The sequence below is a fragment of the Sus scrofa genome, chromosome 14 (genome assembly GCF_054392235.1).
Source record: "Sus scrofa isolate SSC_HxYL_T2T_F1_AM1 chromosome 14, Sscrofa_HxYL_maternal_Yorkshire_Landrace_v2.0, whole genome shotgun sequence".
Taxonomy (NCBI): domain Eukaryota; kingdom Metazoa; phylum Chordata; class Mammalia; order Artiodactyla; family Suidae; genus Sus; species Sus scrofa.
The window spans coordinates 81,277,600-81,305,412 of NC_139396.1; the positions used below are offsets into that span (position 1 = coordinate 81,277,600).

The window sequence follows — 27,813 nt, forward strand, 5'->3', positions numbered from 1 at the left end:
TTAAATATTATTTTAAAATATTTCAGTGACTGCATATTCACCTTTATATTCTCTAATTTCTTAATATAATTTTTCTAATTTCCAAAGTGATACACATCCATTATAAAATTTCAGAAGATACACCCAAAGCACAAAGAAAATTAAAATCATTTGGCACCCAATGAGCCAAAGACCATTTCAGAGAATTTTTTTCCCTTTTTTTTTTTCTTCTTCTATGCCCATGGATACATTCCCTCCCCTACCACACATAACTTTTGACTTGCCGCTTTATTTATTTATTTATTTATTTATTTATTTATTTATTTATGTCAATTTAGGGTTGCACTTGTGGCATATGGAGTTTCCCAGACTAGGGGTTGAATCGAAGCTGTAGCTGCCGGCCTACATCACAACCACAGCAAAGTGGGATCTGAGCTGCGTCTGCAACCTACACCTCAGCTCACAGTAACGCTGGATCCTTAACAGATCCTTAACACACTGAGTGAGGCCAGGGATCTAACCTGCGTCCTCGTGAATACGAGTTGGGTTTGTTAACCAATGAGTCACAACGGGAGCTCCAACTTTTTTTTTTTTTAATTAATGTTATAAACACTCCTCTATGTCATTTAAGTTTCTCCCACAATACTATTTTCAATGTTGGAGGTTTGGACTATTTTTCATTCATTGCTATGATACAAAAGTGTAACAAATATTAACATTTCTTTCAAATCTAATCATGAAACCCTGGCTCTTTCTATTTTCCATCCTCCAGACCTCCCCACAGTGTGACATCACTCTCAAGCACCCCCTCCTTTCCCTACCTACAAATATCCTGAAATGTCCCTATTGTGGCTTCTAACTCATGACTCTTGTTACAGCGGAAAAGCCACCTCAGTTCCCTAATCCAGAGATTCTCAACCCAGGGGAAATTTTCCTCCCCAAACTACAAATAGGTCGTCTTCTTTTCTCCCACTTCCCTTAATAGATGTTAACATCTCCAGCCCTTTCTTTTGCTCCACACCCTGCTGAGTACTATCTGAGGACTATCTCTGCTACTTTCAAATACGCATGCTTCTGAATCCCATGCTCCATCCCTCCATCTTTATCTCCCATTTGGCCTCTCCAAAAAGGAACTTATTTCTCCACCGCACAGCCTGACGACCTGATTATTTCCCTGCATCTCAATACACACCCCATGCCATCCACTTCCCCATATCCATCACTCTAGACCACTCCCCCCTCACCCTTTATACTGGCCCGTTCCATCCTGTGAAGCGGCCTTTGAGAATCTTTCACATCTTCCCCTCATTCACATGTCCAGGCTGTGCTCTGGATCTCTGGCCTCCTTGCCCCTCCGAATCAGTCTTCAGTGCCGCCAAGTACCCTCTGCAAAACAGTTCTGGCCAGATTCTGCCTTAAATATTGACCTGACTCCACACCTCCTTCAGAATAAGATCTAAGCCACTCTCAGCATCACATGAGGACCTCTGTGACCTGGCCTTTCCTCCTCATGCACTCATGGTCCATTGAACAGGAGGCGGTCTGAGTCCCCAGCATGGCCCACTGCGGACAGCCCTCTGGGCTCTGCACTCGTCTGCCTCTGCCTGGCATGGCCTTCTGTTCCCATCATGCCTGCTTAGGCATCTCTCTCCCTGAGTTCCTGGCATGGCACCACTCTGCCTTGCTCATCGGGATCCCTTACCATCATTACATCCACTACGGTATGTATCCCACACCACAGAATTGTCCGCACGTCTGTCTCCCTACTAAAGAGCCACTACCTTCAGGACAGGATAGTTCGTGTCCTCTTTGTATTTCCGACATCTAGCTGTGTTTGGAAGATAGCATAATTGATCAATAGTTGAATGCCTAAATGTCAAGATAATAAAAAAAACAAACCCAGAATGATAAACTAGACCACAATTAGGCTAATGAGAATATAGACAGAAGCTAAGGGCACTTATGAGGAATTTAAGTACAAAAGGGTAGCATGTAAAACATGCAAAGTATGCAAAATATGACACTTTTATGCCCACCCATGTAAGTAAAGAGATTATATGGGGGGGAAAAATCTTCTCACTGTTGGAATTATGGTTTAAGACTACAGTCATTGTAAGGTGTCACAACGTTGTGCACATACGCTTGCTTTTAGGGCTGAAGAACCTCAAATTTCAATTTCTCATTAATAAAGTAAGAGTATAAGTTATATAGGTTCAGCCTTGATAGAATGCCACAAATTACCATCATAAACAATATAACTTTAGGAATAAAAGAAATCTTAGAGTCTTCCTATTTAGTGGTCCTGAGTGTGGGAGAAGGATCAGAATCAGCTGGGGAGGTGTGTGTGTGTGTTTGAGAGAGGAAGAGAGAGAAGGTCCTCAGAACAAGAGCCCTTAAGGGAGAGTGGCAGGTATATATACTTTGATTGTCTACAATCCTCCCATGATTCTGTTAGCTGCAGGATCAAAGCTCACGCTTCTGAGCATATGACGTAGCTATACAAAGACCTACAGTTCCATAATCGGGCTATCTCAAGGCTCAGCCCCTATCTCATGGCTTCCACATCTTTGTTCAAGTTGCCTCTAAGAATGGCATTCTTTATCAAGCAATGAGCACCTATTATATGCTTTGCACTGTGGTATGTATCGGGAATCTTTGCTGTGAGACCAAGACAGACAGACACAGCCTCTCCTGTGAGTAACCAGGCGCACAGTGGTACCAGTTCCTGAGATAGGGTGCTTACACACAGCCCTTCCCTGCTGTTCACCTGGAAGGTGCTGAGCCATCAGCCACAGCTCCATATGCCTCCTCTGTGTACCGTTACCAGACTCTCCCTCTGAGACCAAACTGGCCACCATCTCCTTTGGGTCTCCAGGGAACCCTTGATATGTTTTTGTCCAGAACACTTCAATAAACTTCTACCTGGTGTCGCCCCTACACGATTTCGAACTTCTTGTCATGTGTCTTATATATTTTTGTATTCCCCGTTCCTGGTAGAAACTCAATCACTGCTCGGAGAATGAAAAAATAAATGACTAAATGAAGCCCCTTCTTGAGTCCGGCTGACGACAGCTCTTCAATACTCACAGGCTAAAGTTCAAACTTCTCCCAATCTGCTCTAACTCAATGTCTAAAACCACAGTTCTTAACCCAGGCTGCACATAAAAAGAACTGAGGGCACTTAAAAAAATCTTGCTACCCAACACTGCCCCCCTTCCTCCCGCCTCGCCAGCAAAGATTCTTGGTTAATGTGGTCTGTGAGTGGTACCTGGGTATCAGAAATATTTTTGAAAGTATTCTTTAAGTGATTCCTACAGGCAGCCAGCACTGAGTGTTACTGCTCATTAAGTGACCTTCCCTACTCCATGCTGGAGAAAGGTTTAATATCAGAAGATAAATACCCAGGAACAAGAGGAACCCAAGTAAGAAGATTCAGGTGAGGTGTTTTCCCTCTCTTACTTTGCACAGCAGGCCTCTCCTTGTACCTCCATTGCAACTGCTCTGAGGGACTTAACAGATAGTTAATGAGAGCCCCAAATGTCCCAGGCATTGCTCTGCAGGCTAAGAATACTGCGTGAACAAGGTGGACAAAGAAGCGTCCTGAGGCAGCTCATCATCCCTTAAGGAAAGGCAGACAACAAAGAGACAAGGTTAAATTCACTTGAGGGAACCATCCGCAGCATAGTGGTAAATGTTCTACTATGGGAGAGTCCTGAATCACAGCATTTGCCAATTTCTGTGGTATATACGCTCCCATCATGGCAGAATGCAATATGCCCTTGCTGAACATGTGGCTGGGAAGAGAGGCAAGCAGCCACTGTTCTAGATTTCCACCTTCGAGTGCAATAGACAAAATCTCAAGAGCGTAAATAACAGTGACAGTAAAACAATTAAGAACTGCTGAATCTTGAGTATTTACCTTCAACATAATTTATTTAATTGTAAATTTATACAATCTCTAATTTTTAATGATGGCTGTGTTTTAACAAGAGCCTCGCAAGTGTCATAAAAAACAATCAGCTTGGACAGCCAGTATGACTGCTGGGGCACAACACTGCAGAGAGAATAGAAAGAAAGTGAAACAGAATGAAGATGGACTGGACAGCTACTTTAGATTGAGTGGTGGGGAAAGGCCTCTCTGAGGAGGTGATATTTGAGCTGGGACCTCACTGATAACAAAGGCAGACAATGCAAAGTCCTGGGACCACTCAGCAGGCCACACAGAGGGGACTACAGGTAGTCGGAGGAGAAAGCATGCCCAACCCTGCAAAATACAAGGAAGTGTGGCTGAAGCCCAGGGAGCAGGATTAGTAACCTCAGAGAGGCGCAGAATCTTGCAGGACACTATAAAGACTCTAGATTTTTATTCCCACCGAACAGGAAGCCATCATGCGAGTTATGCATGCACCAGGGATTACCTGGCTCCACTCTTCATCTGTGGTCTCCCTGAAAGAGTTCAAGCCAACCTCTGGCTTCAGATACAACCTACTTACTGATGGCTGCCATATCCACATATTTAGGCCAGACCTCCCTCTTTGGCTCTGGCACTGGATTTCTAACTCTATGGGGATGTTTCTCCAACATTTCTGATATACCTGGTCCATGATGTGATAAACCGCAAGTTAAAAATCATGATCTTGCCTCACATCTCAAACACAACAAACCCCAAACTGAAATGATTGCTACCCTGACTAAACCTGCTCCTCTTTCTCTTTCTTATCAGTGAAAGGCATCATCATCTGCCCAATTGCCAAATCACAGAAACCAGGAGTCAACAGAGACTGTTGCCTTTCTCAGCCACCACGTCCAACTGTCTTGAATATCCTAGCAACTGGGCTGGCTCCCTTCTCCGCAGACGCACATGGCTCCCCTGCCCCTGCTTCCCCAGGTTACTGCAGCAGTGTCCTAACTGCTCTCCAGGTTCCAGTATCCAGAGTCCTCCCCAACCAGGTTCTTTCCCCAGTTTCTGCTTAAGTAAAAGCAGTTAGCCACAGTTACACCAGAAACCCAATGGTCTTCTTAGATTCTCAAAAATACGAATCCAATCATTCTGCAGTGGTGCCTGATAAGGTTAAGATTTTATCCTTAAACACAACACATTAAGAAATTCCTGGAGTTCCTGTTGTGGCGCAGTGGAAAAGGATCCGACTAGAAATCATGGGGTTGTGGGTTCAATCCCTGGCCTCGCTCAGTGGGATAAGATTCTGGCGTTGCCATGGGTGTGGTGTAGGTCGCAGATGCAGCTCAGATCTGGTGTTGCTGTGGCAGTGGTGTAGGCGGGCTGCTGTAGCTCCAATTGGACCCATAGCCTGGGAACCTCCATATGCCGCAGGTGTGGCCCTAAAAAGCAAAAAAAAGAAATAAAGAGGAGTTCCCGTCGTGGCGCAGTGGTTAACGAATCCGACTAGGAACCATGAGGTTGCGGGTTCGGTCCCTGCCCTTGCTCAGTGGGTGAACGATCCGGCGTTGCCGTGAGCTGTGGTGTAGGTTGCAGACGCGGCTCGGATCCCGCGTTGCTGTGGCTCTGGCGTAGGCCGGTGGCTACAGCTCCGATTCAACCCCTAGCCTGGGAACCTCCATATGCCGCGGGAGCGGCCCAAGAAATAGCAACAACAACAACAAAAAGACAAAAGACCAAAAAAAAAAAAGAAATAAAGAAATTGCTTTAGGAAACGTCCTCTGCCTGCTTCCTTAGTTTTGTTTCTCATGTCTCTTTTATTACACCTTTACCTAACTTGGTTCCCCCAAACATGCAAGGGAGTGGCTGGTTGCCTTACAGCGATGCCTAAAACAGTATTCTTCTCCCTCACCTCCCTTCATCTTCCATGCATACCTCAAAAACTCAGCTCAGGGGTCAGAGTCGCCAAGTCCCCAAACAGGCCAGGTGCTCCTCCTCAGCCCTCCCACAAGAGAGCATGCAAGCTTTAATCACTGTGCTTGTCTCATTTAACTGTAACTATCTGTTTATTTTCATGACCTCCTTTGAAGTCCTTAAAGTCAAGGGCTGGATCTTTAACTTCCACATCTTGGACATTGAGAATATGGACTAGGACACTGTAGGGACCCACTGCTGTTATGTCTGCTGCAATCAGCAGTATCTTAAATATCTCTAAGCTTAGGAGTTCCCATTGTGGCACAAGGGTTAACGAACCTGACTAGGAACCATGAGGTTGCAGGTTCGATCCCTGGCCTCGCTCAGTGGGTTAAGGATGTCACCTTGCTGTGGCTGTGGTGTAGCCTGGCAGCTACAGCTCCGATTAGACCCCTACCCTGGGAACCTCCATATGCTGTGGGAGCAGCCCTAGAAAAGGCAAAAAGACAAAAACAAAACAAAACAAAACAAAACAAAAACTCTAAGCTTAGAGCATTAGAGTGTGGCTGAGGAAATAATTAAGGACAGTCTGAAACAGTAAGAAAAGTTCAGCTTAACATGAAAGTAAAAACTACAGTCACTACAAGTGAGGGTTGCTGTCCAGCTTCAGAAGTAGTAACAGCTAATACGCAATTGCTTTAGTCTTTTCACACGAAAAAGTTGATCATAATCTTATCACTGTGAATGGGGAAATTAAAAAAAAGATCAGTCCTTTCTTTTAATACACATGAGGAAAACTGCCATTAATTCACAAACTAGTTTAGTGCTGAAAGAGTCAGGGCTACACAGCAAACCTCTTCCCTACATCCCAAGGCAGAAATATTTCACCACCGAACTGTGCAGAGAGGTCAACAAGGGGAGAGGTTGAAGTGATCGATCTTAGGGTGGTAGACAATCAGCACCAACTACAACCCCAGAACACTCGACAGCAAGAGAACAGAGTTTCCCCATGGTCCAAAGAATACTGGGTTCCCAATTTTTAAGCAGCCAAGTGAATATACATTCTCTGCCTTTTTTTTTTTTTTTTTAGGGCCGCAAGTGCAGCATATGGAAGTTCCCAGGCTAGTAGGGGTCAAATCGGAGCTGTGGCTGCCGGCCTACGCCACAGCAACTCTGTAATCTGAGCTATGTCTGCAACCTACACCACAGCTCATGGCAATGCTGGATCCTTAACCCACTGAGTGAGGCCAGGGATGCAATGCACATCCTTATGGATACTAGCTGGATTCGTTACTGCTGAGCCACAACAGGAACTCTCTATATATTCTCTTTTGAAACTGGTTTGCTGGGAGTTCTCTGGTGATCTAACGGCTAGGACTTGGTGCTTTCACTGCTGTGTTGGGGTTCAATCCCTGTCTGTGAACTGAAATCTCATATCAAGCCATTGCTCCTTGTGGCCAACAAAAAGAAAAGAAAAAAAGAAACTAGGTTATCTTGTTCTTTTGTTTTCCTGTTACCCCTTCCTACATAAATTAACATTATATTTAAGCCAGTACAAGGTAATATGCCTTTAAAGTGCATTCTTTTATTTCCTCCTAAAGCAAATAAAAACTAATTTAGTGGTTTAACAAAAAAAAGTCAGTTGCCCAGGGTTGTAAATCCTGAGAGCTACAAAGCTTCCACTTAAGAATTTCTCTACAAAAATTGTGAATGACCAACATTCCGTTGGTTAAAAACAAAACAAAACAAAAAAACAAAACAAACAAAAAAAGGCCGGCTAAAGTCAGGAAAGGGGATTGGGGTGGGTGGTGAAAGGACAAATTGTAGATAGACTGGGTGGCATTAGTTGTCTTCCAAAACGACTTGTAGAAAAAGTGCAATGAGGATGGAAGACAAAAACACGATAGAAATTTCCAGAAGTTCCAAATCTTCTTAGGTTAAAAACATAAAGAATGTCGATGCCCACCCTCAAGCCAAATACTTTTCCTCCCGGGAATATCACAGCCACAAAAGAGCGGCTTGGACAGCCACTGGCTAGCTGAGGCGGAGTCAGACTGCAGGCTTCTCACGTTTGCCCAGAAGGTAGCCCGACGCGCCCGGGCTGCAGACGGAGAGACCCCAGATCCCTCCTCTCGTCCGTGGGTCAGGTGCTTCTGAAGGCCCAGCGCCGGGCGGAGTGAAAGGGAAGGAACGAGTGGAAAGGAACCAGAGGAACCATCACCGGGAGAAACTTCTAAAAGCACATTGACATCACACACGCGGCGATACACCGTTGCCTTGGAAACCAAATGAACCACCTAACCCCTCCAGGGGGTCTCTGGACCCACTCTTTTGGGCTAGGGGGTCGCAGCCCCGAGGCAGTCGGGAACGGGAGGAGGGAGGGGTCGTCTCTCGCGGCCCCGCCCGGGACCTTGTGCTACTCTGGGTACCTACCGAGTAGAGGAGCAAGACAGCGCCGGGACTGGTGGAGCCAACGGAGAAACAAGAGTTGGATGAACTGGAAGAATCCATACTGCAGCTGCAGTTCCGGGCGTGAACTGGAATTCTTAGCTAGACGGTGGTGCTACTGCCGCTGGGGGCGGTTCTTCCGCGCGGGGCGGCCCGACCTCGCCTCGGGCGGCAGCACCCTCTGCGGCCGCTCCAAGACACCCCGGGCGCCGCCATCTTAGCCAGGACGGAAGCCGCGCGGGGACTTGTGGCGCGCGCGCAGCTCGTCAGACCCCGGAAGCTGGGCGCCGCACGGCGCGAGTCCGGGGCTCCTTCCTCGTGGCCGGCCCCACGATGGCGCAGGATCCGGGCCTACCCACCCCCGCGTCTCCCGGCTCTCAGACCCTGCTGGATGCTCTGCTCCAGAACCTCTACGATTTTGGTGAGTGCGGGGCCTCGGAACCCACGTGGAGAGCGAACTTGAGAAGCCGAGGGTCTCCAGTGCGCACCGAATTGGGCCGGCGCCCTCTCTCAAGCTAAAGATCAGCTCCTCCAAACTGGTTCCGACAGTGGGTCCGTCTGAGATCACCCTTCTCCTTCCCCCACGACCCGGCTCTGTTGAGTTGTCTTTATGAATCAAACCTCCCAACTCGTCCCTGAGTGTGGGGACCAATCCGCTTGCTTGTGGGAAGCGCCAGACCTTTCGGACCTAACGGGGAGATGTCCACAGAACCTTGGGCTCTCGAAATAGCATCTTTTTCACTTATTCCGGACTTCTGGGAAGCCCCCTTTCCCCCACGCCACCCCACAGACCCGCCTAACCCTGGGGCATGATGCCACCTTGTCCTGAGGGCCTCATCCTTTGGTGTTCCCTGCCATCGTTTGCACATGAAGCTTTTCACGACCTTTCACCCATAAGTTGGCGGACTTATGCTCTCCTTTATCTTGATTGGGGAAGAGAAAAATAAAAAGGCTTACCACTGAATATATATGCGCTTGGCACTTCAGTTAGAAGTTCCGCACACTCTGAAGAACTTGCCCCAGGGAAGGTGACATCACTTGTTCCTGCACCACAGGTAATCTTAAGGGAAAAGTGCCTTTAAAAGCCAAACATGTTTCTTCAATTTGTAGTGTGATCTTACTAGTTTATTTTGGGGCTCAAAATTCTAAGCTCATTAATCAGTGGGAATAATAGCTTCAAAAGTATTGCGCATTTACCATATACTCCATGTTTTTCATGTATTTACTCATTTAATTTCCACAGCAATCCTAGGAAACAGATATTGCCATTAAGACCATTACTACAAAACAGGCGTTCCTGTCTTGGTGCAGTGGAAATGAATTGGACTAGGAACCATGAGGTTGTGGGTTTGATCCCTGGCCTCACTCAGTGGGTTAAGGATCCGGCGTTGCCGTGAGCTGTGGTGTAGGTCACAGACGTGGCTCTGATCTGGCGTTGCTGTGTCTGTGGCGTAGGCCAGCAGCTGTAGCTCCAATTCAGCCCCTAGCCTGGGAACCTCCATATGCTGTGGGTGCGGCCCTAAAAAGACAAAAAGACAAAAAAAAAAAAAAAAAAAAAAGGTCATTACTACAAAACTGATCCCATTGTTGTAGAAACAAGCACTAAAGATCAAATAACTTGCTGAACTTCAGCTAGTCGTTTGCAGAGCCTGAGTCCCAAGCCCCACACTGTCTGGTTCCACTCTCCTGAACTTGTATTGACTTGGGCAGTGGACAGGATATCTATATGCCCTTGTGAATGTTAGAAGATAGAGAAGACTTACTTTCTGGCCTTGAGAAGACCTAGGAGAAAAGACTATTCTGCAAAATCCTCAATAGAGTTAACACTGGCTGGAAATTATGCTCAGAGCCCTGAAGGCATGGGCTATAGCCACTCAGTTTTGTATCTCTATTGCTGAAGTGTAGTCGAGTTGACTCTTAGTATGTATTTATTGAACAAAAGACAGAGTACATAGAAGCAAACATAAATGGTCAGCTGATATTTAGAGAGCTCTGTGATGTTCATACTGTAGGTGAGTAATGAGGCCTAAAATTCTTGTCAGAACCTTCAGATGACTGGTCAGAATTTGAACAGCTGAAACAGGATATATGAGATTTAGTGGAAAATAAAGACATTCAAATTAATCCACCTGTCTTAGGTTCATCTTACTTCGTAACTGTGAAAGGAAATAGGAAGACTGTGGTACCTACCGGCAAACTTAGAAAGAGTTAGAAAGAAACACTGGCTGCAGTGACACATGTACTAACTATTTTTAGTGCAAAATGTAAACCAACTGGGATTACCAGATCCTGGGCTATTGCCATAATGATGCTTTTAATATAGGTGAGGACTAAAGTAATTCTGCTGAAATAGTCGACATAAATACAGGAGTTCCCTGGTGGCCTGGTGATTAAGGATCCAGGATTATCACTGCTATGGTGTAGGTTCTATCCCTGAGCCGGGAACTTCTGCAAGCCTCGGGCATGGCCAAAAAACAAAAACAAAAGACGTAAGTATAATATGTTACCTGGAAAAAAGATGACTGTGGGTTTTGGATTCTATAGATTGTTCAAACACACCCCGATTTGAAGAAAAATGAATGTTTTTTTTTTCTTTGTGTGTATTTTGGGATGTTTATAGCTGTGACACGTGCATTCACGTGCTCTGGGATTGGTGAATATGTGTTTTTTCCTTTTTGTGTTTGAACAAACAGGAGAGACAGAAGATGAAGCAGAACAGAAAAGGGTCAGAAAGAAGAGAGAAAGTAAGAAGAGAGATATGGGGACTCCAGCAGCCTCTGGGACAGAGCCAGCTCCCTTGCCTGAAGCTCTTGGAAGAGGCCAGAGGAAGAACGCTTCCACCTTCTTCAAGGAACTCAGAGAAGAGCTGCACAGGGCTCCTGCTGGGACCCCCAGTGACCTCCCTCCAGGACCTTTTGGCTCTGATGCTGCAGAATCCCCCTCCTCCCTGAAGAACAAGAGGGAGCCAGTGGAAGTGGTAGAATTTCACAGCAGAAATACAAAAAGAAAACAGAAGCCAGATCAAGATGAGCACATAAAGGTAATGAATTGGTTTCTACGGTGAAAACCCTGGTATTGTGGTATTAGGTAAATATCTCCAGTTACAACTTACTACAGCCAGAGGGTACAGAGTACAATCTACAGAGGGCAAAGTTGCAGGGGGCGGAGTCTGGAGGAAGCCAGGTGCAAGCATCCAGTGTCCCCTCCCAGTGGAGTTGTGTGGGATGTACCTCACTCCCCCAGCAGTGACATGTGCCAGCTTGTGCACAGTGTTCCGCATCAGGGAAGCTCGCCCCTGCCTGCGAGTCCAGAGTTTTTACTGGGAGTCGGTCATGTAGGCATTGACCTACATGACTAACCTTGGTTATTCAAGCTGTAGACACCCAGAGATAAAGCATGACTCTCCTTGTTAGTGCAAACAATGTGGGCACACTGGATGCAGCATGGCTCAAGACCTCAGGGATGTAGAAACACTCTTACCAGACAATGTCTAAGTGCTTGGATCCCAGGAGCCAAGGGCCAGTCATGAAAACAAGATTTTCTTGGGGCTTGACAAACTCAAGCCTGCAGCGTTATTAACCTTTTCACACGCAGAAGCCTTCTCAGTCATTCAGCAGCTATTTCCTGCCGCTGTTCTGGGCACTGGGATATAACAATGAGCAAAATAGGCAAAAGCTCCTTTCTCCCAAAGAACTTAGATTCTCGTGGAAAACGGATTGATTTTGCTGAGCAGCAATCTCAGACTGAGTTTGTAAGCCTTAAAACCAGCAGAATGTGTCTCGGGGCTTGGTAAAGTGTAACTTCCTCTGTCTCTGTCATGGAGAAAACTCAGTGAGAGGCAAAGTGACAGGTAAGAGAGAGTTTATTAGGACAGGACTCTTCCTCCATCTGCGCACAGTCTTCTTCCCTGTGTGAGTCTCCAGTCTCCTGCCTCTCTCACCAGGACACCTGTCATTGGGTGGAGGGCCACCTTAAATCGAGGATGGATCTCATCAGGAGATCCTGAAGTTAATTGCACCACAGAGATGCTTTTTCCAAATAAGGTCACCCTGCTGATTTCTTGGGATTAGAGCATGACATCTGTTTTTGGAGACCATGATTCAATCCACTTCAAAGACAGGCTTCTATGGATTTTTTTTTTGGAACCTGTGAACACATGGTAATTCCCGGTATTTACCACTGCTTTTCTAGAATTTAAGTAACGCTATATGTCAAGCTCACCAGCGTCTCTTCCTCAAAGATTATTAATGCAGTCTGTAACCGTATTTACCTTATTTTAGGATGCTAAATCAGCTTTTGAATTATTTATTTATTTATTTATTTGCTGTACCCAAGGCACTCAAGAGTTCCCTGGGGATCTAACCCACATCACAGCAGTGACATGAGCCATAGCAATGACAATGCCAGATCCTTTACCTGCTAACCACCAGGGGACTCCAGCTTTCCCATTCTTACAATATTTGAAATACTGAGGCATTGGGGCCCATTATAGGCAGACCAAAAAATGGATTCCCTCAGCCTTTGCAGCCAGAGCCCTGTTAGAGGCCAGTTCTCACAGCCAGGGAGTATGCATCCCGATCGGAGAGGGACACGGGGTCGGCGAATGTACAACACGGAGACAGCCTCTTTGTCCCTTCTTTCAGGGCGCTGGACTGCTCATACTTTATTGGCAATAGTAGTTGATTATATAGACAGTTTTTCATTACTGATTACACCACAGTGTTAAAAGTACATTGGTTAACTATTACATAGTATAGCAGCTATGCATCCTGTTTTAAGATCTCTATTTTAACTAAACTTAGTGAGTACTTTGAAGAGGCCATAAAACACAAGAATTTGGCATTTACAAACTTTGTAGACTGGTGCTTATCTTCAAAGCGTTATGGCAGGGAGACAGTGTAAGTAAATATAAACCAACTTAATTAAACTAGCTATCACTAAAAAGCTTTTAAAATCAAAGACAAAACTCACAGCTAGGTTTTTTGGATAAGATATGGGTAACTTCTATGGACCTCATTAAAATCCTAACTCTAAAGTTCTTATTATATTATTGTTGTAACTTTGTTAAATCACAAATCACCACAGGAAAATAAGAATAAGTAAATAATCAGGAAAGACTGAGGAAACCTGAATAACAAATAAAACAACAGGAAAGACTAGGTCACCCGAGAAACAATCCATGTTCTCCAGTGCAAACATGGAAATTGTTTTCCCAGGAAAGCCCCAGTTCTTTCCCCACCAACATCAAAATGAGAGCTGTGTAACCTGAGGCCTGCCCTTGGCTTGTACCATACAGGCAGGCTTTTTATCCTGTCCAGAAGCCCACCTTCGGCTTGTACCGTTCAGGTATCTGCCTTCAGGGGTTTTTTTTGCCATCAGGCAAGGTCCTTGTTTTGAGTCCCTGCATTTTCTCAGCTCCCTGGAGAGCCCCCCAGCCAGCCAGCCAGGGAGCTTCCCCTGATGGGTGTTACTGCTGTGTAGCAGAACCAGCCTGGTGAATATTAGTGTCTTGTGTGTGTGTGCCATGATGTGAAGTTGGTTGGGGAACACTGCTTTGCGGAGCAGTTGTGCATGTGGAGAATTTAACTGACGTAAAGCATCTGGGCACCCTCCCTCGGTTCCTCAGATCCCTTGCTCTTCAGTTTCTTCTTTTACTTGCTTGTGTTCCTCTTTTTGGAATAGAAATTTTTATTTCTAGTAGAAAGGACAAAAAAGGTGGCATTGAGTGCATCCAAGTCTCCCTGTCTCTTAGTAATAGAACATGAGCGGCAGGCTATTGAATTTGGACTTCCTCATTTTTTTTTTTTAAAGCTTTTTAGGGCCACACCCATGGCATGTGGAAGTTCTCAGGCTAGGGGGCAAATTGAAGATACAACTGCCCCCCTACACCACAGCAACTCGGGATCTGAGCTGCATCTGCGACCTATACCGCAGCTCACAGCAACCCCAGATCCTTAACCCACTGAGCAAGAACAGGGATCAAACCCAAATCCTCATGGATACCAGTCGGGCTCATTACCACTGAGCCACAACGGGAACTTCCTATACTTCCTCATCTAAATGAAAGTTTTTAGCTCTCCTTGGTGTTCTGCCCTTTTCTCCTTTTTAAAATTTAACTTTTTCAATGTGAATGTGTCTGACTAAGGAAAAACTATGAACACAATAAAAGCACATATGCCCATAGAAAGACTTTAGAATGTTGACAGTGCAACACATAAATAACTACAAATTAATATAAAGCTAATGATCATGGCTCTCCTAGGTATAGGGCAGGCCAGGCAAAGAACAGTCAGCTGGGGGTAATTAGGATACATAATGCTGTGCTGAGAGTTTGTGTAACTTGGTAACATATGCATGTTGTGGCCCCCACTCTCCGAAAGCTTTCAGGTCATCGTAGGACTGTTCAAACAGACGGGAATCAGTAAAAATACGTGATAAAATTATGATGGCTCCCAATGACTAATCATGGCATCAGCTGACCATCTTTGAAGTATTCTCAAGAAGACAGTAGGAACTGACATGTGAATGACCTTTTCCCAGAATTTAGGCCTGTGCCCTAAATAATGATCAAACAGCATTGTGTATTAGAACAGAGTTCCATGGGGCGATATGGTGATTTATAATAAGAAATACATGTTTGGGGGAGTTCCCATTGTGGCTCAGTGGAAATGAATCTGACTAGAATCCATGAGGACAAAGGTTCAATCCCTGGCCTCACTCAGTGGGTTAAGGATCCGGTGTTGCCGTGAGCTGTGGTGTAGGTCAAAGATGGGGCTCGGATCTGGCGTTGCTGTGGCTGTGGTGCAGGCCAGCTGCTACTGCTCCAATTCCACCCCTAGCACGAGGACCTCCATATGCTGTGGGTACAGTCCTAAAAAGACCAAAAAAGAAAGAAAGGAAGGAAGGAAAGAAAGAGAGGAAAGGAAAGAAAGAAAAAGAAATACATGTTTGATCTTTGTCCCTCTTTCTGGGACAGAGCTCCTGAAACCCTTGGTGTTTCCTAAGAGAGGAGAGCCGTAAAGGTGCCATTTGTCCCGCTAGTGAAGTGACTTGGAAAGTGTCATCAGTGGGGACTGGTGGCCAGGAGAGCCAAACTTATGATGAGTGGGTTGGAACTTTCTATCCTATCCTGTGACCTCCTGGGAGGGGAGAGGAGTAGAGATCAAATCAGTCGCTGGTGGGTGATTTAATCCACAGAGCCTGTGTGTTGAAACCTCTGAAAGCCCACAAGGACGGGGTTGGGTTTGGAGAGCCTCCAGGCTGGTGGGGACATGGAGAGAGCACCCCACTCCCCACAGAGGGTGTGGAAGCTCTGCCCCCTTCCCACATGCCATGCCCTGTGCCCCTCTTAAGGCTGGCTATTCTCTCCCAGCTTAGCTGTTTGCTACTTAGGCATGTTCCCCTTTCCTCATAAGCCGGTGGCTTAGGAAGTAGGTGGGTCTCTTGAGTTCTGTGAGCCACTCTGGTGAATCAGTGAACCCACAGAGGCATCGTGGGCACTTCCAGCCTGGGCGGTCGGTCAGAGGCACTGCAGCTGACAAGCTGGCCTCTGGGCGGGGATACTTTGTAGGGCCGAGCCCTTCCACGGTGGGCTCCGATGCCATCTCTGGAGGACGGTGTCAGAACTGAACTGAATTGTAGAGCACTCAGCTGGTGTTGGAGCCTTGCTTGCTGGACATGTGTGGGGCAGCTGGGGACCAGAACCCCTCTGAATGGACTTAGCTGGGGACTTTGCCACCATTTGTATACTTTCCCCACTCCAAATATCTCATATCTGAGCATGTCCCATTAGCAAAACTGTGGCTGTGGAAGAAGCCTGACAAGAAATAGTAGGCAAGAGGTCATTCATTCACAAATGATGGCCTAGCTATTTGCCAGGCCCAGGAGGTCCCAGAGTAAACGAGATACATTTGTCCTCTGCTTTCATGGAGTGTACCGTTTACTAGCGGAGTCCTGAGACCCCAGGATGCATTAATGGCATGGTTGGAAAACATTGTAAACACTCCGAAGGGAAGACTTAGGGTGCTGAGGGTATCAGGCAGAACCTCTTTTTAAGCAGGTGGTTGGGAAGCATCCAAGGAGGTGACTTGAGGCCGTTGCTCTGGTAAAGGGTGCTGGTGAGAGGAGAGGAGCAACACTACAGATGTCCTGAGGCGATTGGGACCGGGAGGTGGTTTCCTAGGAGCAGGGAACTAGTGGCAGTGGGACCAGAGGAGAAGGGTGTGAGCTGCCAGAGCATCACCAGGCTGAGGCCATCCAGCTCCAGGGCCTGGAGACAGCAGGGCCTTTGGATCTGAGTTTAAAGGATGGGGAAAGCCACCAAAGATTTTTTTTTTTTTTTTGGTTTTTAGGGCTGCACCTGAGGCCTGTGGAAGTTCCCAGGCTAGGGGTCGAACTGAAGCTTCAGCTGCCAGCCACAGTCACAGTCACTGCAACATGGTATCCAAGCCGTGTCTGCGACCTACACCACAGCTCACAGCAATGCCGGATCCCCAACCCACTGAGCAAGGCCAGGGATCAAACCCGCATCCTCATAGATCCTAATCAGGTTTGTTAACCACTGATCCATGAAGGGAACTCCAAAAAATTCTTTTGGTCAGCAGGTCAGCCCATCAGAAAGTTCACTGAGCCTGTGGACTGCCTGCCTTTACCCCTCGCCCCTACACATTTCTCTCTAACGGTTCCTTCTTTCTATAACTTGCTTTCTTCTTCTTGCCTAACATACAAGTTCTCAAAATTTCCCAACATTTCTGTCTCGTGTGTGGGACAGTAAGGCTTTATCAGTCAGGGTAGGTGAGCTGGTAGTTTGATAACAAGTAGTCCCTAACATCTCAGTGGTTTAAAGGCAAAACTTAATTTTCTTCTGATGTTAACCTGTGAATCAGAATTGACAGGGGCAGGATGCTGAGGTCCATATCACTCTGACTTGGGGACCCAGGGTGGCAGGGGCTCCCTGCAGAAGGGGCGTACTTTCCTCTACTCACCTTTCTTCATCTAGAAAAGTCACTTAGCCCTGCCTAGGGTTCAGATGGGCAGCAAAGCCTGGTTCTCTTGTGAGCTTAGAAGTAGGAAGGGCCCAGTGTTGCCTGTAGGCAGTGCTCCTGAAACAGGAAACCACTGATTGCTTTGAAATGCAGGGGATGTGTTGTGAATAACGCACTAAAGCGTCTTGCTTTCTTTTTTAAGGCCTGCACCCAGGGCCTATGGAGGTTCCCAGGCTAGGGGTCAAATCAGAGCTACAGCTGCTGACCTACGCCACAGCCGCAGCAACGCAGGATCCAAGCCTTGTCTGCAACCTACACCACAGCTCAGAGCAATGCCAGATCCTTAACCCACTGAGCAAGGCCAGGGATTGAACCCGAAACCTTATGGTTCCTAGTCGGATTCCTTTCTGCTACGCCATTATGGGAACTCCCAAAGTTTTAAAGGTAAAAATAGAAATTCAAGTTAGGTTGTGGTGGGGTCATGCTTCGTGACATAATTAGCCAAGAAATCTCTTCCATGTGCTTGGTTTTGTTATAAAGAAGCATCTACTACCAGACCAGGTTCATCTGCCTGACCTGCAGCAAGTTGAACTTTATTCCCAAAGCAGCCAAGAGAGGAGATGGCAGAACAAGTCTCAGATCACCTCCCTGGGGCAAGGGGCTCGGAGTCCTCACAGAATCGGCAGGGTGGTCTTGGGTGGAGAAAGGTGATCGGAGGTAGGGGAGAAGGTGAGCAGTACCTGCTGCATGTCAGGCAGATTCACCTGGGTTACTGCACTAAGCGTGCTGGCGGCGCTTAGCATGACCTGCAGGTGTTTTCCAGCCTTGGGCTTCCACAGGCCCCTTTTTAGGGGTGCTGATCCCAGCTGGGGGCAGGAGCTGACACCCAAGTTCCCGTAAAACAGCTGGGCTGCTTGAAGCTAGGAGGGTATACAGTTAACGAGGAGAAGGGAAAGAAGGACAAAATAACTACAGCGTGCCTCATCATCGAAGGCAGGTGACAAGCAGAGGGGTTTTAGTAAGCTGTGCCCTTCTCTGTTACCAGGGCTGCGTCTCCAGATACTGCACAGCTGGTACAGCCTGCTTCCTGTCAGCTCTGGGTCTGGGGCTGCAGTTGAGCTGTTGACCGCTGTCCTTGGCCAGATCTGACATATAGTTTCCTTAAAGTCTCAAGCTTTTGGTTAACTCTACATGTTGGTAGTCACAGCTGGGGGATATATTGATGTAAAGAGTCATGTTTTGGTGGCATTTGCGGTATCATCTTCTGTTGGGAATTATAAACCCTATCTGCAGCATTTCTTGAAATCTGATGTTCCTGAAGAAATTTTCAACTCAAGAGACTTCATTAGCCATTATTCCAATAGTTGAACATGAGGAAAGAAATGAGAGAATTATTTAAATATGACTTTTTTACCTTCTAAAATCCCTGCTCAGACAGTTACCCTTTTCTAAACCCCCCACCAAACAGAATTTCCCACATGTGGTGCACAGGGTGCAAATACTGGTTTCTGTAGTACTGTTTTCTTTTTCATTAGTTTCTCATCAGTCTTGTCTTAAGCTCTGCAACCTTAAATTTATTTTCTCCACTTTTATTAGGTTTTTGTTTTTTTTCCCCGCTCCTACAGCATGTGGGAATTTCAGGGCCAGGGATCAAACCTGTGCCACAGCAGTGACCCGAGCCATAGCAGTGACAATGCTGGATCCTTAACCTACTCAGCCACCAGGGAGCTCATCTTGTATTAGTTGTTAGTTAGGCTTATTGCCTGTAGCTTAGACATTTGGGCCAGTTTCAAGGCTTTTGAAAACATGAGTAGTCTCCTGGTGTGATGGATACAAACAGATGACCTTAATAAGATTTTTTTTTTTTCCTTTTCAGACCAAAACTAGTATCCTTGAGAAAGATGTGAATGTACAAGAATTTAACTTGGAAAAGGTATGTATTTTCAAATTACTAATTTTTTCGTCTTTATAATATCCAAAATGAATATTATTGTCCAGTGGTTGAGGAAATGGTTAAGCAAATCACACTACCTTTACTTGATTGAATCTTGTGCAGTTATTTAAACCACTTCAGTTCTGTGACAGTGGTGTCAGCAACACAATGGTAAATACTCAAAGTAGGGATGTGTGCGTTCTTTGGTTGTAACTAGGTTTTTTTTTTTTTTTTTTTTTCTTAGGGCCACACTTGCAGCACATGGAGGCTCCTAGGCTAGGGGTCTAATCAGAGCTATAGCTACCTGCCCACGCCACAGCCACAGCAACGCAGGATCCGAGCCTCGTCTGCGACCTACACCACAGTTCAGGGCAATGCCGGATCCTTAACCCACTGAGCGAGGCCAGGGATCGAACCCTCAACCTCATGGTTCCTAGTTGGATTCATTTCCACTGCATCATGACGGAAACTCCGTAACTAGGTTTTTAAAAAGAGTGAGAACAAAGAAAGTAATTCAGCTGCCAGGAGTGGGGTATTGGTGACTTTTCTCTCCTGTGATAGCTTTTTAAAGAGGACATGTGGATCTGTGTTTGAAGCTGCTGTGATAAAGGGATCCTAGGTGTGTGTATATGTGTGGGGAGATACTTTGAATCATTGCCTTTATGAGCCCTCGCCTGTCTTTGGGTGCATCCCGAGCTACTGCACGGCTCTGCAGGTGATGCTCTTGTCACTGATTTCCACAGAGAAAAGCCCCCGCTTCTGCCACCCATGTTAAGGGTGGGAGAGTGGAGTTGTGAGGTTACAGGTTTTCCCGAGGGCCCTCCACGGAGCCTAAACACGCCACGACAGAAGTCCTGGGAGGTGTGGCTGCTGCAGGCCACACACGACAGTGTTGGGTGACCAGCAGCTCCCATCCAACGGGCCACACTCCCAGGGCTATGTTTCCTCTTGGACAGCATGAAGTCTGACCCTGCTTTGTGTCTGCAGGCCCGTTTAGAAGTGCACCGATTTGGGATCACAGGTTACGGAAAAGGAAAGGAAAGAGTCCTGGAGCAGGAACGTGCCATTATGCTGGGCGCTAAGGTGAGCAGCTGCCTTTGCTTTCCACCCCAGACAGGTTATGGAAAGGGAGCGCCCAGGGCCAGCAGGGCAAGGGACACTGGGAAATTTTTGCAACATAGAAAGTAATGATCTGTGTCCTCTTTGATTTCAGCCTCCCAAAAATAGTTACGTCAATTATAAGGTTTTACAAGAGCAAATCAAGGAAAAAAAGGCAGCAAAGGAAGAAGAAAAGAGAATGGTAGGTGTAATAACCTTCTCTTTATTTAACTGGAACAGAAAGATGGTTGCAGTTTGCTGCCGTGGAATGCTGCACCCCGCTGCTTGGAAAGCAGTCTAGACAACAGCACATTTAGAGTTAAATGAGCATTCTTTCCACCTCTTTAAGTCAGCTCCACTTTGTCATACCAGCCAAATAATCTGGTTTATTTACAGGAAAGGTTCAGTTTGAAATAGTCAACTCCTTTTCAGATACTATGAGCTACTCTGATCTTTTTCCCATATTTAGTGTTTTGTTTTTTGTTTGTTTGTCTTTTACATTGTCTAGAACACACAGGCATATGAAAAACCTCAGGGGAATAGATGTTATACTTCCAGTTTTTCACCCAAAATGGAAGCTTTGACATTTATTTATTCACTTACTTACTTATTTTGCTTTTTAGGGCTGCACACGCAGCATATGGAAGTTCCCAGGCTAGCGGCTGAATTGGAATTGCAGCTCCCAGCCTACACCACAGCCACAGAAACACTGTATCCGAACTGTGTCTGTGACCTACACTGCAACTCACAACGCTGGATCCTTAATCCACTGATTGAGGCCAGGGATCGAACCCTCATCCTCATGGGTACTAGTTGGGTTCATTCCCTCTGAGCCACAAAAGGAACTCCAGATTTGATGTTTCTACTGTCCTTTTTCTCTGAATGACCTTTCCTATTTTTGAAAAGGTCTTAGGATGAACCTTTGAGTCTGTTATGTTTCATGTGTCTACTTGTGGAGTTCCCTGTTGACCCAGTGGGTAAAAGATCCAGCACTGTCACCGCAGTGGCTCGGGTCACTGCAGTGGTACAGGGTCACTGCAGTGGTACAGGTTGGATACCTGGCCCAGGAACTTCCATATGCCACCATGCGGGGGGGGGAGGGGGAGAAATATATATATATATACACATACATATATGTATATATATATATGTCTACTCAAAAAAAAAAAGGCGTCTCTGTAGCTTTGGTCACAAATCTCTAGTCTCTTTTTGAATCTCCATCATGTATTACTGATTCATATATTTTCTTTAATTCTGAAATCAGGCCCAGGAAACAGATATTTTCAAGAGAAAGAAGAGGAAAGGGCAGGAAGACAGGTGAGTGATACCATCAGGCACTAGGGTAGAATGGTTTGGATAAAGCTCTTGGTTGGTTCTGAAAATAATACCTTGGGGTCGATGTGATGTCTCTAGCCTGTTAGGGTGTTGCACTGTCTCTCCTGCATCCTAACCAAGCCCATGACGGGGAGACGGGAGTTAGCAGATTGCCCACAATTGGACAACTCCCTCAGAACTGAATTAGGAACCTTCTCCAGTTTCCCATCTTCAAAGACCAGACATGTGCAGCAACTGGTCGAAAAACTGAACTTGACGTCTCCAGCAAGACTTCTGTTCCCTCCTAAGAGAGCCTGCTGTGGGGACAGCATGGTCTGGGTCTGTGCCGCCCGCCACGTAAGGGAAGGCATCGGGGTTTTGAGTAGTGGAATGCTGACCTCTGGCTTTATGCCTCTTTCTTTCTCTCTTTCTCCTTTTCTTTCCTTCTTCCTTTCCCTCCCTCTTTCTTTCTTTCTATTTCTTTCTTTTTCCTTATAGGGCTTTCTTTTTCCTTACAGGGCTGCACTGGCAGCATATGGAAGTTCCCAGGCTAGGGGTCGAATCAGAGCTGTAGCTGCCAGCCTACACCACAGCCACAGCCACACCAGATCTGAGCCATGTCTGCAACCTACACCACAGCTCACGGCAATGCCAGATCCTCAACCCACTGAGTGGGGTCGGGGATCAAACCCACATCCTCACAGATACTGTGTTGGGTTCTTAACTTGCTGAGCCACAACGGGAACTCCTGTGCTTGTTTCAAAGCTTTTGTTGAAGTACTCCTTTTTCTCTCCTCGAATTACCATTTCAAAATCAATTTCTTTGGTCTTAACCTTTTTCTTGGACCCCTAGTGGGCTTCCACATGCTGGAAAATGACCAATTGTTCTGTTCATGTCTCTGCTGAGGGCCTGCTGTGGGCACATAGGTGTCTTAGGTGTTGGGGGTACCGCCATGATCACACTCAGAGTATCCCCATTCTGGAGGAACCTATGTTATAGTGAGGGAAACACACCCAAACAGACAGGGCCTGTTGGGTACCAGCAGGTTCTGTGAAGAGGTTGAAATAGAGCACCGTGAGAGAAAATCTCGAGTTGAGGGTGCTCGCATGTATTCTAAGGGGTGACTTTTGAGTTGAGAACTGAGTAAAGAGGAAAAGACAGCCTGGAAAGATCCAGTAGCAGAATATTCAGCGAGACAGAAACGAGTGCAAAGGCCCGGAGGCAGGAGGGTGGCTGGCATGTTTTAGGAACCACAGGAAGGCTTGTGGCGGGGGCAGTGGGGCAGGAGGCCAGGGCTGCAGGGAGACCTCAGTGGTTGGTGGTGCTGAAATCTGCTTTGCGAGCTTATAGTTCCTTTCTTTCCCTTTAAATGTAGGAAATCCAAAAAGAAGAAATCAGCTCCCAGTATTTTGTCAAGTGGACGGATTGGACAGGTTGGAAAATTCAAAAATGGGACATTGATTTTGAGCCAAGTTGATATCAAGAAAATAAATTCTTCCAGAGTGGCCAAATGAAATATTTTATAAAGAGCAAAATGGGAAAGTGCCACTGTCCTGGAACTGGACCCCAACAGGACTTCCAGATTGTTCTTATTTCAGAGACTGCTTTTTTTTTTTTTTTTTTTTTTTTTTTTTTGTCTTTTTGTCTTTTTGCTATTTCTTTGGCCGCTCCCGTGGCATATGGAGGTTCCCAGGCTAGGGGTCTAATCGGAGCTGTGGCCACCAGCCTACGCCAGAGCCACAGCAACGCAGGATCCGAGCCGCGTCTGCAATCTATACCACAGCTCACGGCAACACCGGATCGTTAACCCACTGAGCAAGGGCAGGGATCGAACCCGCAACCTCATGGTTCCTAGTCGAATTCGTTAACCACTGCGCCATGATGGGAACTCCAGAGACTGCTTTTTTATTAGGGAAAAATAGTCAATTCAAAATAATGTTTCTAGCTGTGGAAGTGTCTCTTTCCACGTTGGGCCAATTGCAAGGCGAAGATAAAGTAAAACTGAGAAGAGTATTTAAGTATTTGTTCTCCAGCAAGATTCACTTGAGTTTCACCTTCACTGGTGTTTTATGCATTTGCTCATAAACATTTCATAGTTCTACTCATTTGTAGAACTGAGAATGTGATGTGTTGGTTGTTTTGTGGGGAAAAGCAGTTTCAATTTTCAGCTTACCTAAAGTGTATAAAATCTACTTTGTAAGAAGTGTAAATAAAATACAACTTTTGTGGTCTCTGTGAACATGACTGTTCAGTAACACAGTAGGAGTTTAACTCATATCCTTGTACCTACATTTGAGCAAATGTTACCTTCTTCAAAGTCATCACCTTGGGCAGCCATACGTATATTTTTTTTAATAACAATGCCCTTGCTGGAGTTCCCGTCGTGGCGCAGCGGAAACAAACCTGACTAGGAACCATGAGGTTGCCGGTTCCATCCCTGCCCTCACTCAGTGGGTTAAGGATCCGTTTTTGCTGTGAGCTGTGGTGTAGGTTGCAGACAAGGCTCAGATCCTGCGTTGCTGTGGCTCTGGCGCAGGTCAGCAGCTATAGCTCTGATTAGACCTCTAGCTTGGGAACCTCCATGTTCTGCTGGTGCGGCCCTTAAAAAAACAACAACAACAACAAAAAATAGTGCCCCTGCTGAAGCTTGTGGCACTTAAGAAAAGTCTTCAATGATGGTAATCGGTTTTGGCTTTTTTTTTTCCATTGCCAAAAAATCCAGATCCAGACCTAGTAAAGTTTTGGTGAAAAGAGAGGAGTATTTTCATCTCTGGCAAACTTCCTTATATGACTCATAAGTTGACTCTGAAGGCATTGCCATGGTTCAAAACATGTTTTAATTGGACCAAAATTGCAAGTATTATTTTTTTATTAAAACATTGGAAATGTTTTCCAAGTTTATTTTGAAAGGCAGGGTATATATTTTGGCAGTTTTTTTTTGGTTTTTGTTTTGTTTTTTTGTCTTTTTGCCATTTCTTGGGCCAGTCCCATGGCATATGGAGATTCCCAGGCTAGGGACTGAATCGGAGCTGTAGCTGCTGGCCTATGCCAGAGCCACAGCAACGTGGGATCTGAGCCGAGTCTGCAACCTACACCACAGCTCATGGCAATGCCGGATCCTTAACCCACTGAGCAAGGCCAGGGATTGAACCCGCAACCTCATGGTTCCTAGTTGGATTCATTAACCACTGTGCCACAATGGGAACTCCAATATTTTGGCAGTTTTTAAGAGTAGTTTCTTAAAAGGTATAGAAGGGAGTTCCCTGGTGGCTCATCAGGTTAAGGATCCAGCATTGCCACTGCTGTGGCACGGGATTCAAACCCTGGCCGGGGAACTCGAACATGCCTCAGGCACAGCCAAAAAAAGAAAAAAATAGCGGGTAGAAGACCCCAAACACCAAAGTCCTAAGAAAAATCTCAGGTGCTAGAAATGACCCATTGGAGTGGGAACTGGATTAGTTAATTCCCCTTCCACACACATCAGAAGAGCCAAGTGGGCCCTCCTCGCCCCACCTCCTGTGAGCCCCTGTGGCTCAGATTACAGAGCACCTGACCATACTCTGGACCAAGCCCCAGCCTAATAAATCCTGCAAAAGCATGCAAATTCCTAGTATAAATTGCTTACGTTGTTTTTGTTTCACCTTTTAATTTACAGAGTAAATACATTTGTTTTTTTCTTTTTTGGCCACCCCATGACATACGGAGTTCCTGGGATCAGATCTGAGCCACAGCTGCAGCAACGTAGGATCCTTAACCCACTGTACTGAGCCAGGCCTGGCTCAAACCTGTGTGCAAGTGCTCCAAAGACGCTGCTGATCCTATTGCACCACAGCGGGAACTCCCTACGGAGTATACATTTACAGAGCAGTTTTGTGATCACCAGGTGCTCTGGAGACCCTCGAACGAGGTCTAGGAACTACAAAGCTACCTGTCCAGCAAGGACCGACGGTCACACTTAAGACCATGCTTTTTATTTCCCTCTTGACGAAGTTCCCTCCTGCCTGGTTAGCAGCAGAGAGGACAATGGAAAACAGTCCTCCAATGGAAGACACCAGTCGTGGCTGAGATTCTGGCAGCAGCCACTAAAGGAGGAGCGTGGCTCCGGTGAGCTGGGTAAAGGTTTTCTTGCTGTGCCTGCCGTGCATACCGCCATTCCCTGTTGGCAGGGACGTCTCCCCAGTCGTGGACACATCTATGTGGATGGGACCCCGCTCCTCACTACACCCCCACCTACCCTTACTCCTGGTGACCCGCTTCCAGAACGACCCTTGGCCTCGTGGACCTAGAGATGCTGCTTTGCAAAGGGGGCAGCAGGGGACAGAGCCAGATCTCACTGACCCAAGGCTGTTGCCTGGGCAAGGAGGGCTTCCACCTGGCGGGGGTGATTGACGCTGAATAACAAGAGCAGGTAGGGCTGTGTCACCCAGGCATCTCTGATGCCCCCTCTCCCCACTTTTGGTAAACGGACATGTGCAGGAAACCTGGGCTGAGAAGGGCCTGGTCACCTGGGGGCAGACCTCCTGGGGATGAGGGTCTGGACCACGATGAGCTGAGGCAAAGGGGTCTAGGATGGGGAGAGGAGGCAGACAGTGAGCGTGGTGCAGTTCAAATGACCCCCCTGACAGTCCTGGTCTAAAGTCCCTCGCTGAAGCTCTGGGAGGGCCCCTCCCTGCACTTGAGTGAAGCACACATCTGTGGCCCAGGGGGTGGACACGTGGGCCCTGGGGGGTCCCCCTCAGATCCCCTTCAGGAATAAGGACTTCCTCCCTCTCTCAGCTGCTGAGAGTGCAGAGTGCACAGCCTTCAGGGACCACCCAGTGCTTCTTGGGGTGGCCCAGGGGCAGTACTGGCTGGTGTGAGGGTGTTGAAGCCCAGGCCTATCATTAACACAGAGGATTTTTTTTTTTTCCTTTTTAGGGCCGCACCTGCAGCATAAGTTCCCAGGCTAGGGATCGAATCGGAGCTGCAGCTGCCGGCCTACACCACAGCCACGCCACACCAGATCTGAACCACCTCTGTGACCTACATACACTGCCGCTCACGGCAATGCTGGATCCTTAACCCTCTGATTGAGGCCAGGGATCGAACCTGCATCCTCATGGATACTAGTCAGGTTCATTACAGCTGAGCCACCATGGAAACTCTAACACAGAGGATTTTTAAGGCCATGAAAATTCTCTGTATGATCCTCTAATGATGGGTACAGCTCAGTGTACATTTGTCCAAACCTACAGATTGTCTGACATGAAGAGCGAACCCTCGTGTAAATAAATGATCGACCTGGAGTGATGACGATGTATCAGTGTAGCTTCACTGATGGTGACGTGTGTGCTACTGTGGTGGGGACGTTAATAACGGAAGAGGCTGCATGCGTGAGGGGTGGGGGGGGTGAACTCTCTGCACCCTCCCCATACTTTCGCCATAAATCCAAAACTGCTCTTAAAAAATTGTCTATCTTAAAAAAGCATCTACTGGAGTTCCATGGTGGCCTAGTGGTCAAGGACCCAGTGTTGTCACTGCTGTGGGCCGGATCACTGCTGTGGCTCTGGTTCAATCCCTGGCCCAGGAACTTCTGCATGCTGTGGGTGTGGCCAAAAAAAAATCATCTACTTAGTGTCTGAACTAGACCTCATATCTAGACTATTGTGTGTAACTTGCTCTCTGAGTAACTCTTTGCTTGGGTACCCCCAGAAGTGGGCCTCAAGACAAACCCATTAGGAGGTTTATCCTGGGAAGCACAGGAAAGGATGATGCGGGGTCAGGGGCAGAGAAAGGAGAAGAGCGACTTGAGTGGAGTTGCAGAGGGAGACCTTTGCTGGGTCTCCCTTGGCCCAGTTCTGCTTCCTTCTTTTTGTGCTTTTAATTTTTTTGCCATGCCCAGGGCACACAGAAGTTGCCCGACCTGGGATTGAACCCATGCCACAGCAGTGACAACGCTGGATCTTTTAACCGATAGCCCCCAGCTTTGTGTTGATGTCAAGAGCTCCCTCTGGCAGACATCCTCGCTGCTCTCAGAGTCTGCACCTGCCTCCCACACCCAGCTAGGCCACTCCATGGTCTGGCAGGTGACTGATGGTTGAGGCTGCAGGGGGCATGTGACATGGCTGCTCTGGACGAAAGTAACAAGGGACAGTTTCCAGTCAGATGCCGGGGCTGGTCAGTCTCCTTGATGCCCCTCAGTCACTTCCTGAGGATATTTGCCCCAAATCTTGGCTTCCGCTTGTAACCCGTAAACAATTTTTCAT

General features: G+C 46.8%; 2 protein-coding genes across 7 annotated transcripts in view; one reads left to right on the forward strand and one right to left on the reverse strand.

The window, feature by feature from the left end:
• GNPAT (glyceronephosphate O-acyltransferase) overlaps positions 1–8,464 on the reverse strand; it is a 37,169-nt gene extending 28,705 nt beyond the window's left edge. For 2 of the 3 annotated variants that reach the window (XR_014825590.1, XR_014825591.1), the window contains exon 1: positions 8,225–8,464. Coding sequence is in view for 1 of the 3 variants with exons in the window: in NM_001185140.1 (NP_001172069.1) it covers positions 8,225–8,302 (78 nt within the window). In the remaining 2 variants the exon portion in view is untranslated. 3 annotated transcript variants of the gene reach the window in all.
• Positions 8,465–8,504: 40 nt separating this feature from the next.
• On the forward strand, positions 8,505–26,857 carry C14H1orf131 (chromosome 14 C1orf131 homolog). 4 transcript variants are annotated; one of them, XM_084996924.1, is made up of 8 exons: positions 8,505–9,294; positions 10,933–11,279; positions 19,100–19,156; positions 20,144–20,239; positions 20,370–20,456; positions 21,519–21,571; positions 22,944–23,001; positions 25,224–26,857. In XM_084996924.1, exons 2-8 carry the CDS (start codon positions 10,998–11,000, stop codon positions 25,290–25,292), a joined length of 702 nt encoding a protein of 233 aa, XP_084853050.1. In that variant the 5' UTR covers positions 8,505–9,294; positions 10,933–10,997; the 3' UTR covers positions 25,293–26,857. The 4 variants fall into 4 exon arrangements, with proteins under 4 accessions (XP_084853050.1, XP_084853048.1, XP_084853049.1 ...); XM_084996922.1 differs by having other exon boundaries at positions 8,505–8,660; XM_084996923.1 differs by lacking the exon at positions 25,224–26,857 and having other exon boundaries at positions 22,944–23,807.
• The last annotated feature ends 956 nt before the right edge of the window (positions 26,858–27,813 follow it).